Source organism: Haliotis cracherodii, unplaced genomic scaffold (assembly GCF_022045235.1).
Source record: "Haliotis cracherodii isolate W230 unplaced genomic scaffold, xgHalCrac1.p SCAF_1, whole genome shotgun sequence".
Classification (NCBI taxonomy): domain Eukaryota; kingdom Metazoa; phylum Mollusca; class Gastropoda; order Lepetellida; family Haliotidae; genus Haliotis; species Haliotis cracherodii.
In genome coordinates this window covers 45,408,370-45,429,017 of record NW_027266264.1, presented here as the reverse complement: position 1 = coordinate 45,429,017, position 20,648 = coordinate 45,408,370, and the positions used below count along the sequence as shown (strand labels likewise).

The 20,648-nt window shown below is 40.7% G+C and overlaps 1 protein-coding gene across 3 annotated transcripts in view; it reads right to left on the bottom strand.

Annotated features, from left to right (window-relative positions):
• The window catches only part of LOC139478270 (DNA mismatch repair protein Msh6-like), a 110,382-nt gene that overhangs the window by 59,053 nt on the left and 30,681 nt on the right, over positions 1-20,648 (bottom strand). For 2 of the 3 annotated variants that reach the window (XM_071260687.1, XM_071260700.1), the window contains exons 8-14: positions 19,994-20,070; positions 19,325-19,412; positions 19,154-19,213; positions 18,440-18,514; positions 14,780-14,915; positions 943-1,085; positions 751-819 (exon numbers count right to left, since the gene is read on the bottom strand). In XM_071260687.1, coding sequence (XP_071116788.1) covers positions 751-819; positions 943-1,085; positions 14,780-14,915; positions 18,440-18,514; positions 19,154-19,213; positions 19,325-19,412; positions 19,994-20,070 — 648 coding nt within the window. The remainder of the gene's footprint in view (positions 1-750; positions 820-942; positions 1,086-14,779; positions 14,916-18,439; positions 18,515-19,153; positions 19,214-19,324; positions 19,413-19,993; positions 20,071-20,648) is intronic. The other variant, XM_071260694.1, reaches the window with a different exon arrangement.

The window sequence follows — 20,648 nt, the reverse complement described above, 5'->3', positions numbered from 1 at the left end:
GCCAACACATAATAAACATTCAACGCACAACAAACAGTCAACACACAAATAAACACTCCAAACACAGTCGACATCATTAATTATTTCCAGACCTCGAACATTGCTCACAAAGTGTGTCAATGGCAGAGCAAGACATGCTTACAGGCTTTACTAGGCTTTGGTAACAGGCCAATAGTTCACTTCATGCAGCCACTTCACAACAGTTGTACATTTAGCGTCACACCAACAACCAGAAACTATTGTCATATATAGAGAATACTACACTCATTCTCGTTAGATACCATAAGAAGTTCAAGAGTTTCGTGAAAATGAGAATGAGCATGAGTGTGGTATTTTATTTATTACCTATGTAAATTATGTCTCGAAGTGGAGATACAAAACAACTTTCATTCACTAACAGACCAAACTGAAACCGGTTGCAAATATGGTTGCGCATGAATATTGATATATGCCCAAATATGGGCATTGTTTACATTTTTAAGAATACACTTTAACATTTTTCTGCTGTTGTGTGTGAAAACATGACAGCACAAATGCTCAAGGTTTTTTTTTAAGAATTTCTTCAACTCACTCGCATTGACGTAGTCACGGCTGTGCAATCAAAATGGTTAAGTTTCCTTGATAAAATGAATAAGATTGTTCGACAGTCATGTGGCCTACAGATTAGGCATCTCATCACCATTATCTTCACCTTGTGGGTAATAAATATAAGATGGTAACTGTCTCCAGGCAGCCATGATCACAACTTACATGGAATATTCCAACAGACGTGTCTATGAAACAAACACCGTACATACTGCCTCCATCAGATCCGGCCTCCTGCAACACACAAGCCACCATCAGCACAATGACACTTGAAAACACATTTGTCATGAGTTGACAATATGATTCTCTTGAGCTGGTTGCAGAATACCTCACTTTAATCTATTGAAGCATGCTCACCTTCTCAGATATGGCCAGTAGGTAGTTGCTGTCAACATCGCTGCAGTCTCCCTCCACATGACGATACGTCTTGGTGCCCCTGGACGTCACCTGACACACCTCTCTCTTTACAACCTTATCAAACTTGGTTGCAGTCCGCGACACTAAGGGACAAGGGAAAGGAATCTCAATGTAGGGCATTATCTCACTTAAGTAACAGAAGCAGCAGGATTGTCAAGATATATCTCGTGCCGAAGGCAGAAGCAAAATTCAAAAGTCTACTGAAACTGGGCTACAAAATAAGGCTCATCCAGCACAGATGCTTCAGGGTCATTCTTCTGTAGTTTGAACCTGGATTTGAAATTAATGGTAGAAAGACTTTAACAAATGACACCTGAAACACACAAAAAAATGTCTAGCACAAGCGATAGCAGCACTACTATCATCTTCCCGAGGGAAGGGCGTTAACCCTTGTTGAACTAGTCGAGTTACAGTCCATGGGACTTTCTGGTACAAAGTTCCACTGCAGTGCAAATGAGCTAGTACCATGGGACTTTCTGGTACAAAGGTTCACTGCAGTGCAAATGAGCTAGTACCATGGGACTTTCTGGTACAAAGTTCCACTGCAGTGCAGATGAGCTAGTACCATGGGACTTTCTGGTACAAAGGTTCACTGCAGTGCAAATGAGCTAGTACCATGGGACTTTCTGGTACAATGTTCCACTGCAGTGCAGATGAGCTAGTACCATGGGACTTTCTGGTACAATGTTCCACTGCAGTGCAAATGAGCTAGTACCATGGGACTTTCTGGTACAATGTTCCACTGCAGTGCAAATGAGCTAGTACCATGGGACTTTCTGGTACAATGTTCCACTGCAGTGCAAATGAGCTAGTACCATGGGACTTTCTGGTACAAGGTTCCACTGCAGTGCAGATGAGCTAGTACCATGGGACTTTCTGGTACAAAGTTCCACTGCAGTGCAAATGAGCTAGTACCATGGGACTTTCTAGTACAAAGTTCCACTGCAGTGCAAATGAGCTAGTACCATGGGACTTTCTGGTACAATGTTCCTCTGCAGTGCAAATGAGCTAGTACCATGGGACTTTCTGGTACAAGGTTCCACTGCAGTGCAGATGAGCTAGTACCATGGGACTTTCTGGTACAAAGTTCCACTGCAGTGCAAATGAGCTAGTACCATGGGACTTTCTGGTACAAGGTTCCACTGCAGTGCAAATGAGCTAGTACCATGGGACTTTCTGGTACAATGTTCCTCTGCAGTGCAAATGAGCTAGTACCATGGGACTTTCTGGTACAAAGTTCCACTGCAGTGCAAATGAGCTAGTACCATGGGGCTTTCTGGTACAAAGTTCCACTGCAGTGCAAATGAGCTAGTACCATGGGACTTTCTGGTACAAAGTTCCACTGCAGTGCAGATGAGCTAGTACCATGGGACTTTCTGGTACAAGGTTCCACTGCAGTGCAAATGAGCTAGTACCATGGGACTTTCTGGTACAAAGTTCCACTGCAGTGCAAATGAGCTAGTACCATGGGGCTTTCTGGTACCAAGTTCCACTGCAGTGCAAATGAGCTAGTACCATGGGACTTTCTGGTACAAAGTTCCACTGCAGTGCAAATGAGCTAGTACCATGGGACTTTCTGGTACAAAGTTCCACTGCAGTGCAAATGAGCTAGTACCATGGGACTTTCTGGTACAAGGTTCCACTGCAGTGCAAATGAGCTAGTACCATGGGACTTTCTGGTACAAAGTTCCACTGCAGTGCAGATGAGCTAGTACCATGGGACTTTCTGGTACCAAGTTCCACTGCAGTGAGGATGAGCTAGTACCATGGGACTTTCTGGTACAAAGTTCCACTGCAGTAAGAAGTGTTTTGCCCAATCCGTAAGTCACATGCTAACAGAGCTAAAGTCATGAAGAATACATTTTTTTTCTGAATAGCCAAATGATACACCATGCAACTGGACCACCATGTATGTCAAACTTGATAATCCAATACGCCTAAGTTTATCTGGTAACTCAGAAACCAGTTGTCCATATTTTTCCAAATTAGAGGTGTACTGGTGTGTAGATTATGTTGAAAGGAGCACTCAGAAATTGTAGACTAAAACATCTCAAGACATAGTAAAAACAATTAAAAAATAATTCATTCAAAAGCACATATTTAAAGCTGTTGCTCCTCAGCCGCTCAATGTCAAACTTGACAAAAAAAATTTACGAAATGAAAAACATATTTTGTTTAAAAAAAATACACATATCAATATCAAACTTTGCACTGCATCTCTGCTCTATGTTTGGAAACTGTTTCATAAATTTGAAAAGAATCCAGTAGTTTTCAAGTTAAAGGTTGCACAAATGTTCCAGTAAAATACTTAACTATTTATATACTTAATATTTTTTACATTTATATACTTATCCTGCATTGCTCCTGAATTTATTCACTGCTTACCTAATGACAACCAAAACACAGCATACGGCGATGGTCTTGAGTGAAGGCCTTGATAAGGTTACTTGTCATCAAGGTTACATGACAGCTGCGATTGTCCGTATAAAAGTGTCCATATCTGTATCAGACAGTTTGGAGGCGGTTATACCTTTAGAAAGTCCAAAAACCTCAATAATTCACACCCCATAACAACAACACATTTGTTGATAACCCGTGAGGCGGAAACATTCAGAAAAACGCCATTACTGTAGGGTCGTTCAACCTTCTTACAGTGAGTGAGAATGGTTTTACACTGCTTTTAGCAATAATCCAGCATTATCACGTCAGGGGACACCATTTCAGGGGAACTCTATTGAACAGGAATCTGAGGAACCTGTGGTCGGAGGGATGGATAGGTATATGCAGGTAGGCATCCTGCAGGTCGAGACTGATCAAGGAATCAAACGGCTGGATGTTGGTTCAATGTGGTGAGGTGGTGGTGAGGTGGAAGTAAGGTGGACGCTTCAGGTAACGTTCGTTGAACACGGAGAGATTGTGGATCATTTTTATCTTGGGTACCTTGGGTGCAATATAAACAGTGACAACTCTGGGGTGTGTACAATTTCAACAGCTCTCTTACCAACAGTATGTCTATGTTGGCCTTTAACAGCAGATGTTCCTTTCTTGTATATTTTGAGGGGGAGGGGGAGCTGTGGTCAACAGAGGAATTACCTCTACATCTAGATAGTAACCATGACGTAGTACGTTGAGAACATAATCGTCTTCGAGGATGGTCCAGTTCTTCCAAAACAGATTCAGTCTCCCGCCTATGGGGGAATCAACAATTGGGACGGCTGGATGTTTCTATGAACGCCAATCTGGTATCCTGAACCTTAAGGGAGGTTGGCCTTGACGAGCCTGTCATTCTTTGTATGTCCTCATCCAAACTATGAGCTTGGTCTGCTACCGCAAAAGCATGGACAGGAAAAATCACCCTTCCTAAATTTGGATGTCTTGAAATGACGGAGGAAGTGAGAGCTTGGAGAAGTATTCCTCCAATACCAGGGGAGAATGCCACTGACATGAGATGGTCTGCTACTAAATCAGCTACTTGCGCTAAGCCGAGATGCATATTCCATTCTACAGAAGAATCGCCATCCTCGCCATTTGAAGAGTCCAAATGATATTGACACACTCGCTTAGACGGCGATCAGCTTATGCTCTAGTGCACAGCACTTCCTCTAATGGAGAGCTTAGATGACCCACCTGGTGATAAGGAGTCAAGTGCAGACGTCCATGTACGCACTGCCCAGCGATGTATGCACTGTACCCGAATGCACAATAGGTTATGGTGTACGTTAGGCGCTGGTGTAGGCACTTACCCTTGTGCGGTAGTTGTAGCTGACGCAGGCGTCTGGTACATAGGCGTAGGTGTAGGCACAGACTGCTGCCACATGGACTGCATAAAGTTTAGCATCCAATTAGTGTTCAGCTTGCGCCTGCGCACAATAATTAGGAGCAGGTATGATACTCACATTAGCCTCCTGTTGAGTTGATTTTGGCGGAGGATGCACATCTGCAGGCTCTATGACTGGAGCCACATCACCCACAGAAAATAACGGCTGCGTAGTAATGTCAGAAGCATGTCCATTGCTTACCACTTCCTCGCCAATCGACAGGATTGCTGCAAAGTATGTTTGTGAGTAACCTGTCTATAGATTGCAAAACTCGCTGGAGAGTTACACAAAAATTACATTAAGAGTCTGGAGAGCAAATCTGCGTGCATACCAAACAACGTGGATGAAGATCTTTTGAAGATGTTTTTCCACGACAATTAGTACAACACCCAAGCATAAGTTACACAAAATAAAGAATTGTTGATGAAACGGAGTTGGAAGATTGCCATAGAATTAAACAGTATTCTATTGGCAAATATTTTATTCAGTTCAAAATCTTTATTCAGTACAGTACAGGCCACAGGCCCTTTGTACAACATATATGGCATCTTTATGGCAACAGTCACAATGATAAAATTTGTGTTCTTTCTTCTTTACTGTGATACAGATATTTAGCAATATTAATAATCAGCTTTTTGTTGGTTGTAGATAAAAGAATGTTAAACTTATGGACATTTGGGTGTAAATAATATTTTGAAGGAATATAGAGATGGCATAGGTGAGTGTATGCAGTTGAAAGTGTATATAATTATTGAAACAGGCACACTCAACGTAACGCCAAAGCTACTAGCATTTAAAAACACATGAATATGTTATAAATACATAGCTGAGAATTGTAAACAATTTGACTACGTTTGCAGGCGAACAATTGAAACACAAATTCAAAGCATGTGGCGGGAAAAAAGACAAAGTCTTTTTACTCCTAAATAACATACATAAAACTACACAAAATGGTGAAAGTAAAATGAAAAGAATACATCACCCAATGCAGATAAAATTTAGAATTATAGCCAAAGCTGGTCTAAAATTATTCAGTTTGAAGAGCTCCGCTGAGACACGTCCTTGCTGTACCTCGACAGGCAGTGATGTGAAGAAGGTGTCTTGTCATTAAGGTCACATGACAGAAGCGATAGTCCGTATAAAAGTGGGAACAGAATACGAAACTTCTTCACCCAAGACCATCATTGCCTTACGCTGTCTTTGTGTTGTCATAAGGTAAGCAGTGAATGCACTGAGTAATGCAGGATAAATAAAAAATATGTATTTTGTAGAGTAAAACAATCATTTATACTTATCCTGACTCATACTTATGCTTGTCACTCTTTTCCGAATAGGTAGTGGAAACATTCTGTGCTGTGTTCCCAAAGAACAGAGAGAACAGAGGAAACACTCTCAATCCATAAACACTCTCAGTCCATGCACATGCTCCAGAACCACTTGACCAAACCAAGTAATAGGGATAGTTTGCGTCGCCACTTTAGCGCCACCCACTCTTCAACACGTATCGTGTGCATAATCTGCACTAAAAACTTCAAAAGGCCCGACGATGCCAAAGCGCATGTCAAGCGAGTACACGGCCCCTACCTGGAGCCTAACTACAGTACGGGCGATTACTTAACCGAGAAATCCGAAGGGCAGCCCTGCCACAACAACAAAAATGTGAGTGAAAGTCTCCCCACCACCACCTATCAATTTCCATTCCCATGGATACCGGTGCCACCGTTCACCAAATGGGACCATTTTGTTATTGCAAGCGGCGACCTCGACACTGAGCCGTGGAAAGTGTTCCCTCAACAAAATCGGGAACATCTAAAAAAACCAAGCCGGTAATACAGTCGCCCCACCTGATACCACTCTAGAAGATCTATGGAACTCTAACCCGGAGCTGCCATAAGGACATTCTTTACACCAGTGACCAGCTCACTCAACAATCAGTTTGAAAACTCACCTAGTGTGCCCCAACGTTGTCCTTCCTCCTCCATTTTGGGACTTTTTATTTACAACTTCCTCCTCTTCATTGTAAAATAATAAACTAAACACAACACGTGTTTATTTTCACCTTTTATTCCATTGTTTCGTTTTTTTCCATAGTATGTTACATCTTAACATACAATTTTGTACATTCTACATTTATTATGTTCACTAAGGACACAATCCTGTACCCTTGCCTTCTGAGAGCTTTGCTTTAAATATAACTATAAACCTAGAAATAAATCATGTTCTAGTAACGACCCCCACAACCAAATAGGCGTCTAGAGAAAACCGGCGAACCTCCGGTCATCTCCTCTCAAACCGGCGACCACTTTTTGACCGCCACCGCGACCAACTCAGGCCACCTTCACTCACCTGGCAATAACACCGGCGACCAAAAATAACTTCTTTTTTTGTACCATGGGCATACCCAAACCGGCGATCCACCGGTCCATGTACACCCTCCACAGTTTCGAAGCTACCACCGGCGACCACTATAAGTCACGGGAGCTCACGCGTAATCGCTAAATACCGGCGACTACACTTTACGCCACATCACCGGCGACCTAATAACGACATGTCACTACAACACACCACTTAGCCGTCATATAAACAACCAATGACAGGCTTACACATCATGGAACAAACGACTTCTTGTTTATTCAGGTATATAAGGACGCACACGCCCCTAGCAAATTAGTCTGATGAGCACAAGTCGTGCGAAACTAGTCACTACCACTATTGCTACATTTAGCTTTATATCTACTGGTGAAGCCCCCACCAGTCAGTTTATCAAACCAAGTAACTCATCACTCTCTCTATTTTCCTACTTAATTGTCCCAAAAACATCAGTGAAAAAGATGGAAAGGCTGGGAGGGTGCTTGCTCGTGTTTGTGTCAGGATAAGTATAAATGATATTTTTACTCTTAAAAATACATATTTTATCTTATCCTGACTCATACTGATGCTTGAATCTCACAGTAGATGGTGGTTTCCACTTGTATGTGTGATTAACATTGACCTGTTCTATAAACCCCATGGGAACATTGGTTGATTTTCTGCGTTTTATTCTTCTTCATCCTCTGTTTGGAGTACACCTTCCTTTTATTGATGACTGCTAAGGCATAATATTTTTTTGGTTTGAGTTTCATAATTTTTTGAAAAAGGAAATGATATACTTATAGCCAGAAGTAGAAGCTTTTATAGCCAGAAGTAGAAGCTTTTATAGGCAGAAGTGGCTTTTCCCTTATAGCCGAGCAAACATTCCCGGATTTCCCATCGAAACATATATTATTATGCCCCTGAAAGAGGTATACCTTTTGTATGCATTTTGGTAAAGTTTAATGTATGTAGAATCAAAATAAATTTGTCGTAATGAATTTCACATGGACGTTTATCTAGAAATTTGGAACAAAATATGCATCGGAAAATGCCGACTTGTCTGTATATATAAAAGTAATGGTCCATACATCCTCAGCTGGGAGTGATCTCCCTTGTTGACACTAAATGTAAACACAAACGCACAATGGCCCCAGGAAATAAATAATGAGGTAAATACTGCTCATGCAAGACATATCACACAGTTAACGTTGGTATTGTAGCGAATATAAATTCAAATTATAAAGATTTATTAAAATATACAGTGAATATGCTTCGGGAAACGCCGACCCATACATTTCATTGATAGCAGCGTGCCACTTGCCATGTGTATCTGTATTAAATAGTAGGATAAATTGAATATTTTGGCTAAATGATCGTAATGACGACAAACGTTCTGTAATATATATTTTTTTCTGATTTAATGAGACCAAAAACAAAAGTGCTAGGTGTATGAATTAGGCCTAGACACGGAGTACACCGTGCCTCGCTGCCAAAGGTTAATACTGCTTTCCTCCTCGCTATTAATGATTACAAAGGCCTCTGTCGGTTTACACGTTCTAATAACAGAAAGCACAAAGAAAGCAAGTTGAATATTTTCTGTAAGAAAAACACAAGCACAGACTTATGATTTATTTACAGATTAATTATGGAACCTTGCAATTCAAGCGATCCCAGCCCTCTAATGCTGGCACCAGTACGAAAAAACTCAAGTTGTCTTTTAATGATGTACACGAACAGTGTCTGATTTGTGGGCGACAGGACGGGGACATCACATTAGGAACAATCCATGGTTCATAAAGTGTAGTCTCAGCTGCACACAGTCGTCAAGATGAAGTATTGCGTCACATCATAAACGTCAAGCATGATGATTCACTGACATTATCATACCATAGATCTTGTTTCAATCCTACACCAGTAAGCAAAATGTCAAATATGCAACACAGGCAATACTCCCCAAAACTGTTTCTAAGGTGACTGTAAGTACAAACACGCAGTCCACTATTTCTGTCAAATCAATAAAGTGGTCGACTTGTTTAATCTGTGGCTTCAAAAAGCATCGTGTTAACAACAAAATACACACTATTCAGTCTTTTAAACGAGCTGGTGACCTAAATGCAGCAGCAATAGCAGTGGGGGACATGGATGTAATTGGAAGGATAAAAGATGAAGATTTAATTGCCAAAGAAGGTTTATATCATGACACTTGTATGAAATGATTTCTGAGAGCAGCCAATCAAGTACAACATATGAATGACAATGACAATGATGACATGATTTCTGAGGAATCTGTGTATGATGAGGCATTTGCAAAACTAGTGGAGGAGAAATGGATCCTTTCACAGAAGGAAAAGCTCTATCAATGGCAAAAATCACAGCAAGATAAAATGAACCCATAACAAATCAGTCCTCAAACAACAGCAACTACAAAACTGACAAACTTAAAACGAGACTCTGTTCCTTTTTCGGCGACAGAATATCAGTGCAGAGGATTGCTGGCAAGGGGTCACCAAACATGTTACTCAGCAATTCCATAACTCTGGCTGATGTAATCCACGCAGCGCACATACTCAAGGGGGAGCTACACTTGGCAAGGTTTGATGGTGATGATGATGATGATGTAAATGGGGAGGCTTTCAATGAGGAAAACAAAATGTTAACTCTTAGAAATGCAGTCACGATTTTGAGACACAACATGATGTAAGTCAAAAAGAAGGATTCTTATCCAGCCTCCAGTGGAGTTTCTCAAGAGGCGTCCAAACAGGTTGTTCATGACAGTTTGTTGCAGTTTGTACTATGGTTGATAGACAGAAAAGCTTTCGAGTTGAATGCAGCTTTATACACGCCGTCAGATGACATACATCGAAAGGCAGTTGCTCTTGCAGAGTGTTTAGTTTATGCCTCAACAAACACAAAAAAACCTTTTCATTTGTGTCTAGCCATTCAAATGCACCATGAATTAGGATCTCGTAGCATAATAGATACGCTGCACTGTTACAACCCGTTTTGTAATAAAGTTGCAAAGTGTAATAATTATTACAAAACGTCTTGAGAGTCTTATTACAAAGTAGAAATGCACATAGCAACCCGTTTTGTACTAAAGTTGCAAAGTGTAATAAACTTGGTGAATGATGCTGAAAGTGTTCAATTGGCACCCATAACTTGCTTATAAGTTCAATTAGGAACACAAACGGTATTTACGTTAAGATTGGTCGTCATCATATCTACTTTCGATGAAAAATTGACCTAACATTGAAATTGTTTCAAAGTGTAATAATTATTACAAAACAGGTTGAGAGTCTAATAACTCCTTGCCCCAACAACAAAACCAGAATCCATCATGATAACGGCACGAAATCATAATTCAAAGCATAAACAAATAATATCCTGTATCTTCGGGCATGTCTTGTTGAGTTTCAAAGAGCATCAGAATGTATAATAAATTTGTTGCAATCAATTATTGCTGAAATATATCTGTTTTGATCAAGTTGAAAGGATGGAAAATCTATGATGAAAAGGGTTTTGTCACTAACTTAAATATTCTCTTTGACCTTATACGAAGAGTATTCTAAGATCATTAAACTCGGCAATCCTTGCTGGATTGCGCCAAGCAACCTGGATACCAAATTTGATACCTCTCGTATAATGCGGTACATAATTTTCGAAACAGATAATTACATTTTTCATAAGTTATCACTAATTTGTGACGTATATACGGACAAAAATTACCTCAGAGGATAATCTTCTCTGGGGGTTTAAGAGGATTAAAATAATTCCAGCTAACATCAAGCACTGTAATAAAATATTGAAATTATACCATACCTTCTTAACATTCCAATGAAAAGAACAGTGACTAACTAAGAAACCAAATTATATTTATCTCCGATACTATGCCCTCATCAGCACACACACACACACACACACACACACACACACACACACACACACACACACACACACACATACATACAAACACATAGGTATGTATGTGTGTATTTTTGTGTGTTTATGCATGTATGTATGTATGTGTGTGTGTGTGTGTGTGTGTGTGCGTGTGTGTGTGTGTGCGTGTGCGCGCATGTAGGTGTGTATGTAATGACAGTAAATGTGAGCTCTATGTCATTGGTATCACATATATGACTGCAGTTGTACATACTCTAGATGACAGTATCATGTACGTAGATGAAAGTATGTAAGTGGACGATAGTATCTAGATGGCATACTTTCATCTACGTAGAAGATACTATCATATACGTAGTTGAAAGTATCTTCTACGTAGATGATAGCATTTTCTACGCAGATGGTAGTATCTTCTATTTAGATGACAGCATGCCACAAACATTGCATATATGCGTGTTAGCAGTAGTTGAAAAGAGCGATTCAGCATGAAATCAAATTTGAAATGGGGTAAAACAGTTGTTACATAGTGTATGAAATACCCTCTGAAGACATATATTGCAGTCTCAAATTTAGAAGTTTTAACTCAATTTCAGAAAAAAGTGATAAGGGTAGGCAATTAGAACTAGGTTAAAAAAATCGGAGCAAAATATAATTTGACTTTTTGGTAAGTCACCAGTCATTTCATTGGAATTTTAAGAGAGTATGCTATTACAGTGCTTGATGTTAGCCCAAATTACTTTAATCCTCTTAATCTTTCAGAGGAGGTTGTTTTCAGGAGATTATTGTACATATATATTTCGTATCAATGTTTCTTGGCGCAATCCACCAACGATTGTCGAGTTTAATGATCTTCAAGTACGTTTCAAGGTCAAAGAGAAAATTTACTTTAGTGACAAACATATTTTCATTATAAATTTTCAATTCCTTTCTATTTGGATACAAGCAGATATATTTCAGCAATTGATTGCAAGAAATTTATGATATTTCTTATACTCTTTGAAACTGTACAAGAGTTATCCGAAGATACCGGATGTTATTTGTGTATGCACAGGATCTGTCAACTCATTTGTTGTATTTGAATTCTTCGTCAAAATAAAATGAATTGTGTAAATATGATTAAATTCCCTCGTTTGTTTCAAGAAAAGGATCATGTACTCCTTATCAACTCGTATAGCGTTTCCACTGCAAATCGACACACTGGTTGACAAGCCTGTGTTTTGTACCCTTCGTCATCACTCCTTCAGTCGTGTCGAACTGGTCAACGTACTGTTGAAGCAAGTCATGCAAAAAACATCTTGAATAGCCTTATTAGAGTATTGAACAATGTGTCATAATTTAGTTACTTGTCGAATATACGGTTGTGTAACCCATCATTTTGAACCCAAGGATTGATCTTTCAGTCAAATTCAAATGCCTGATATAAAAAACTGTCCACATCGTGTTTATTACGACATGCATTTTTGTAATCCATATGTTTCAAGCTTTCATTTGATATATAATATGACTATACCTCTTCCTGGGGCAAAATGATCATCACTTTCTGGTCTCGTTTCCTGCTCTATTAACTGAGCTACAGTTACAGGACCATTAGGGCATGCCACTTTTACCTTGATAGCGGAACTGACATAATCCAGACATGACGTACTAATAGCTCACTTACAGAGTAAGCTACAGCCATAATACTTTATTGTCCTAATATATTCCGCACCTATTTTCCGAAAACACAAGAGAGAATTTCACAACCGGAATTACTCAAAACTTTTACTTACAGAGCTAGAACCATTAGAATTCTGTTTGAAAGTATTTTTTAAAACTGTAGGTGACATAATCCAACCTAGTCACTTTCTGGTTCTAAGTGCACTGGAAGAAGGTACTGACGTAAATTTTGTATTGCGTAAAGTAACCACTAGTAAATGTGCAATTCTGTATGTAATGAGTCAAGAGTTGAATGTTCTTTAAGAAGCATATATTGTTTACCCACTGAATGGTTTTCGAATTCTGCCCCGGAAACGAACCCGTTCCCCAATGGAGTCTAAGTCCAACTTCATTCCATAAATATTTTAAAAAATAAAAATTAGAAAAATCCCAAAATATCAAAAGGCACGACTTCAGTATGTGACATAGATTTGCCAAGTTTTGATCAAATACACTGGATGGTTTTGGAATTCTGCCCCGGAAAAGGAAATGTATATGGACGGCCGGACGGCCGGGCTGACAGACAGACGGACGGACGGTCGGAGAGACAGACTGGCTGACCGCTATATCCCCCCGCATTATATGCCGGGGGGGGGGATAAAAAAGGAGAGTTTGGAACCTAAGTCCATCTTGTTGCTATGGAAAAAAATAAAAATTTCTAAATAGCAAAAGGCACCAGTTCAGCATGTACCTGACAGACCTGCAAAGTTTGATGAAAAAATATTGAACAGTTTATGAGTCACCCTCCGTAAACAAACCCTACCCTCACAGAACCTAAGTCCATCTTGTTGCCAAGGAAACGTAAAAAATAAAAATTGCTAAAATTGCTAAATAGCTAAAGGTACCAGTTCAGCATGTACATGACAGACCTGCAAAGTTTCATGAAAAGATATTGAACGGTTTATGAGTTATGCTCTGGAAACGACACATGACAGAGGAACGTACGGACGGAGCCCGTTTCTATATCCCCTGTCAACTTTGTTGGGCGGGGGAAAACAAGCAATTTCATTGGATAAAAATTGGTTTCTAATGAAATCTGCTTCAGGGTTCGTGATTGGTCAAATTTGAGAACATGACCTAAGGCAGCCAATCAAATTACAGCTACCATCCTCATGTATAAAGAATTTAAGATTTTGACGAAAGATTTTTGTTAAATCATGCAACTCTGAACAGTTTAAGCAGGAAATCGCAATCTATAAGGAAATCGCAATCTATATTAAAAATATGGAGCTTCGTGGATGTATCGTGCTAGGTTACGAGTTGTGACAAAGATTTATCATGCATATATTTTGGCATTAAACATTGTGTCCGAGTCAATAATAACTTAGGTGTAAGTTTGACAACTTTTAGAGATATTTTTGTTTTGTTTTATCTATTACTTTGTAGTTCTATACTATATTTAAAGATTTGCCTGAAACGTCTATATTTTGCACTTTGAGGATCCGTTATCGAATTGTGTGTCAGAGAATTTTATTTTCAATAACATTGCGGGAAAAGTGAATAATTTCTTAATCTATCGATAAAAAAATGATAAATTAAAATGGAATACGTATTTCAGACATTGTGAAATGTGATAGATTAAACAAATGAATGATTGACAGGTAGGTTTATAAAATAATATACTGTTTTGACGTGACTACAGCATGCCCAGTCTACCATTCTACGGTGTCTGGGGACTTGATGCTTCTTGGCCGGTTATACTGGCCTACGCTGTTGAAAGAGCTAAGGAGTTCAATTTAAAAAAACAAAATCATTGTCAATATACACGTTCATCACAAATGTATCACGATATGTAATAGTTTTAATTTCATAATAAGGTTTACCGGTATAGCGGTAATACCGTGCAGCCCTACTCGAGGCTATCTGAGTTAACTCAACACTGCTTTGTTTTCTGATGAACTAAATGTGAAGCCATGCAAGGGTTAATGCAGAAAGGAGGAGTTTCCTACAATGCTGGTTGCAGCAATTTATGAAGCATTTGTTTCATCTTCCCAAATGTGGAGAGCACATCTTACTGTGTTTACATCTCTCAGACATCATGTCTGGGGTCTCCGTCTGTTCCACCCTGGCCACCTTGTAGCCCTTCTGTATCAGGGAGTCTGCATACCTTGTGTATGCAATCTCTGGGAATCCTGAATGGGCATGTTCTCCCTGAAGACAGATAAATATGGGACAAATACTGTCAAACATGGGGTACAGATACGAATACTGTCAAACATGGGTTACAGATACGAATACTGTCAAACATGGGGTACATATACGAATACTGTCAAACATGGGTTACAGAGAGGAATTCTGTCAAACATGGGTAACAGAGATGAATACTGTCAAACATGGGTTACAGGGATGAATACTGTCAAACATGGGTTACAGGGATCAATACTGTCAAACATGGGTGACAGGGATGAATACTGTCAAACATGGGTTACAGGGATGTATACTGTCAAACATTGGTTACAGGGATGAATACTATTAAACATGGGTTACAGGGATGAATACTGTCAAACATGGGTTACAGGGATGAATACTGTCAAATATGGGGTACAGATACGAATACTGTCAAACATGGGTTACAGGGATGAATACTGTCAAACATGGGTTACAGATACGAATACTGTCAAACATGGGTTACAGGGACGAATACTGTCAAACATGGGTTACAGGGACGAATACTGTCAAACATGGGTTACAGGGACGAATACTGTCAAACATGGGTTACAGGGATCAATACTGTCAAACATGGGGTACAGGGACGAATACTGTCAAACATGTGTTACAGATACGAATACTGTCAAACATGGGTTACAGGGATGAATACTGTCAAACATGGGTTACAGGGACGATTACTTTCAAACATAGGTTACAAGGACGAATACTGTCAAACATGGGTTACAGAGATGAATACTGTCAAACATGGGTTACAGGGACGAATACTGTCAAACATGGGTTACAGAGATGAATACTGTCAAACATGGGTTACAGATACGAATACTATCAAACATGGGTTACAGGGAAGAATACTGTCAAACATGGGTTACAGGGATGATACTGTCAAACATGGGGTACAGGGACAAATACTGTCAAACATGGGTTACAGAGATGAATACTGTCAAACATGGGTTACAGGGATGATACTGTCAAACATGGGGTACAGGGACAAATACTGTCAAACATGGGTTACAGAGATGAATACTGTCAAACATGAGTTACAGGGGCGAATACTGTCAAAAGGAGTGCTGTCATCTACACATGGGTGAAAGAGAGGAGTGCTGTCATCTACACATGGGTGAAAGGAAGGAGTGCTGTCATCTACACATGGGTGAAAGAGAGGAGTGCTGTCATCTACACATGGGTGAAAGAGAGGAGTGCTGTCATCTACACATGGGTGAAAGGAAGGAGTGCTGTCATCTACACATGGGTGAAAGGAAGGAGTGCTGTCATCTACACATGGGTGAAAGAGAGGAGTGCTGTCATCTACACATGCGTGAAAGAGAGGAGTGCTGTCATCTACACATGGGTGAAAGGAAGGAGTGCTGTCATCTACACATGGGTGAAAGAGAGGAGTGCTGTCATCTACACATGCGTGAAAGAGAGGAGTGCTGTCATCTACACACGTGTGAAAGAGAGGAGTGCTGTCATCGACACATGCGTGAAAGAGAGGAGTGCTGTCATCTACACATGGGTGAAAGAGAGGAGTGCTGTCATCTACACATGCGTGAAAGGAAGGAGTGCTGTCATCTACACATGGGTGAAAGGAAGGAGTGCTGTCATCTACACATGGGTGAAAGAGAGGAGTGCTGTCATCTACACACGTGTGAAAGAGAGGAGTGCTGTCATCTACACACGTGTGAAAGAGAGGAGTGCTGTCATCTACACATGCGTGAAAGAGAGGAGTGCTGTCATCTACACACGTGTGAAAGAGAGGAGTGCTGTCATCTACACATGGGTGAAAGAGAGGAGTGCTGTCATCTACACATGGGTGAAAGAGAGGAGTGCTGTCATCTACACATGCGTGAAAGAGAGGAGTGCTGTCATCTACACATGCATGAAAGGAAGGAGTGCTGTCATCTACACATGCGTGAAAGAGAGGAGTGCTGTCATCTACACATGGGTGAAAGGGGGGAGTGCTGTCATCTACACACGTGTGAAAGAGAGGAGTGCTGTCACCTACACATGCATGAAAGGAAGGAGTGCTGTCATCTACACATGGGTGAAAGGAAGGAGTGCTGTCATCTACACATGGGTGAAAGAGAGGAGTGCTGTCATCTACACATGGGTGAAAGAGAGGAGTGCTGTCATCTACACATGGGTGAAAGAGAGGAGTGCTGTCATCTACACATGCGTGAAAGAGAGGAGTGCTGTCATCTACACACGTGTGAAAGGAAGGAGTGCTGTCATCTACACATGGGTGAAAGGAAGGAGTGCTGTCATCTACACATGGGTGAAAGAGAGGAGTGCTGTCATCTACACATGGGTGAAAGGAAGGAGTGCTGTCATCTACACATGGGTGAAAGGGGGGAGTGCTGTCATCTACACATGGGTGAAAGAGAGGAGTGCTGTCATCTACACACGTGTGAAAGAGAGGAGTGCTGTCATCTACACATGGGTGAAAGAGAGGAGTGCTGTCATCTACACATGGGTGAAAGAGAGGAGTGCTGTCATCTACACATGGGTGAAAGAGAGGAGTGCTGTCATCTACACATGGGTGAAAGAGAGGAGTGCTGTCATCTACACATGGGTGAAAGGGGGGAGTGCTGTCATCTACACATGGGTGAAAGAGAGGAGTGCTGTCATCTACACATGGGTGAAAGGGGGGAGTGCTGTCATCTACACATGCGTGAAAGAGAGGAGTGCTGTCATCTACACATGGGTGAAAGAGAGGAGTGCTGTCATCTACACATGGGTGAAAGAGAGGAGTGCTGTCATCTACACATGGGTGAAAGAGAGGAGTGCTGTCATCTACACATGGGTGAAAGAGAGGAGTGCTGTCATCTACACATGCGTGAAAGAGAGGAGTGCTGTCATCTACACATGGGTGAAAGAGAGGAGTGCTGTCATCTACACATGGGTGAAAGAGAGGAGTGCTGTCATCTACACATGGGTGAAAGAGAGGAGTGCTGTCATCTACACATGGGTGAAAGAGAGGAGTGCTGTCATCTACACATGCGTGAAAGAGAGGAGTGCTGTCATCTACACATGGGTGAAAGAGAGGAGTGCTGTCATCTACACATGGGTGAAAGGGGGGAGTGCTGTCATCTACACATGGGTGAAAGAGAGGAGTGCTGTCATCTACACATGGGTGAAAGAGAGGAGTGCTGTCATCTACACACGTGTGAAAGAGAGGAGTGCTGTCATCTACACATGGGTGAAAAAAGATGTGTATTGTGACATTGATAGTCACATACTTATTTTTATTTTCGGGAAACATGACAGGTCCATGACAAGGTCTTGCTTGTATTACACTGAAAGTCATTTTGCTGTGTTTTACACATTTAGTACTGCATTTCATTGGTGATGCAATGGTCAAATTGCAACTAGAGCACTTTTCAACATGTTTGTACTCCACTCACAGATTACAGTACACATTCTATCAGGCGAAGATCAACCAATATTATTACAACTAAGCAGAAAAAAAATGTACAATAATCGAAGAAGTATTTGGGATGAACTGTTACCTTCATGTAAATAAGTCCTAGCTCAGAAACACCAATCACTGCATCCATGTGGAACAGCTCATAGAATTTACCCATCTGGAATAGAACACTATGTTGTTAACCATGCCCTTACAACATCACATAGTGACTTCTTTCATGTCAAAGCTCCAAATTGTCAAAAGAACATGGAAGGTACCCAAACAAGGAAAGAGGACACTGACCCAGGATTCCAAGTGGGGATATTGACCTAGGATTCTGAGAGAGGATATAGACCCAGGATTCCAAGTGGGGATATTGACCTAGGATTCCGAGTCAGGATATTGACCCAGGATTCCATGTGGGGATATTGACCTAGGATTCCGAGAGAGGATATTGACCCAGGATTCCATGTGGGGATATTGACCTAGGATTCTGAGAGAGGATATTGACCCAGGATTCCATGTGGGGATATTGACCTAGGATTCTGAGAGAGGATATTGACCCAGGATTCCATGTGGGGATATTGACCTAGGATTCTGAGAGAGGATATTGACCCAGGATTCCATGTGGGGATATTGACCTAGGATTCCGTGCCGAAGGTACTCAAACAAGGAGAGAGGATATTGACCTAGGTCTCTGAGAACATATTGACCTAGGATTCTGAGAAGATATTGACCTAGGATGCCATGTGGAAGGTACACAAACAAGGAAAGAGAATATTGAACTAGGATCCTGTGTGGAATGATATCAACCTACCTTGAAAAACAAAATGGTGTCATAATGATGCGCTTTCAACTCCCACCACTGTCGCATGGCCTGCAACACACAGAAGGAGATCAACCAAGGAACATGAGGGCAGTCAGCACAATCAGCTACCAAATTAACCATGCTCAAATAAGGACTAAAAGGAATTTGTCTGACACTTACAGGAGTTTGTTTCTTCATGAACGTGTCTGGTACCATTATTGTCCTTGGGTCGTAGTCATCAGCATTCTGTTTTCTCCCCTTTATATCTCTGTGAATGAACAAACCTTGACTAACAATACAAACAATCTTACTCTCTTGCTGTTATAGTCGGACTTCCTATGACAGTCATCTCAAAATCCACATCCCCTGCCCACAGTTTACTTATGCAAATCCTACATTTCACACTTGATTGAATACGGGACTCATTGCAGTATGTCACGACTACTTGCAAGTAAACACGTTAGCTTTTATATAATAGTTCTGAAATGTTTTTAAAGTGGAATTACCCCTTCACCTGTAAAGCACATATTCCACATGTATCACACCATAAAAAAGCAATACCGCAGTAATATAGAGCTGTCCATCCTTGAGTTGCTATGACAGGTACTTTGTTTACCAAACTTGCTAAAGAATATCAGCATCAATCAATCCTAAATGATGTGTCATTAAAGTTGAACCAAGAACAAAAAACATTTTGCACATGAGATATCATAGGTCAGGAAGCGAGCATCATTACGATCCATTATAAATTAACTACCACAATAATATAGCGTACCTTGATTACACTGAGAAACATGATCAGACAATCGACCTACTTTTGTCTTACAGACAGACATTCCAGTCTCTCACCTAATCTTGTCTGGTTGTAGGAAGTCCAGCTTCACATGAGGGAAATCTCCCTGAATGTCAGGGGTGTCTGTCACTACCTGAAAACAAGGTGAAGTTGGCTTCAACTGACTTGGATTAGTGTTTGTTTCTCATTTAGCGCCCCACTTAGCTTTGTTTGTTTGTTTGTTTGTTTCTTGTTTAATGCCACACTCAGCAATATTCCAGCTATATGACAGCGGTCTGTAAAATATTCGAGTCTGGACCAGACAATCCAGTGATTGACAGCACGAGCATCGATCCACACAATCGATGAAATGTATCAACCAAGTCAGCGAGTCTGACCACCCGATCCCGTTAGTCGCCTTTTACAACAAGCATAGTCGCCATTTACAGCAAGTATGGGTTGCTGAAGACCTATTCTACCCCGGAATCTTCACGGGTTCCGCACTTAGCAATATTCCAGCTACATGACGGTGGTCTGTAAATACTAGCATCTGAACTGGACAATCCAGTGATTTACATCATGCCCATCGATCTACCATGGGATGCCATGGCATGCATCAAACCTCTGACAAGCATGGGTTGCTGAAGCCCTGGATCTTGACGGGTATCCAAGGAGAATAGTTAATATAATGCAATACAATGTTTATAATTCTATCACAAAGATTGGAACATA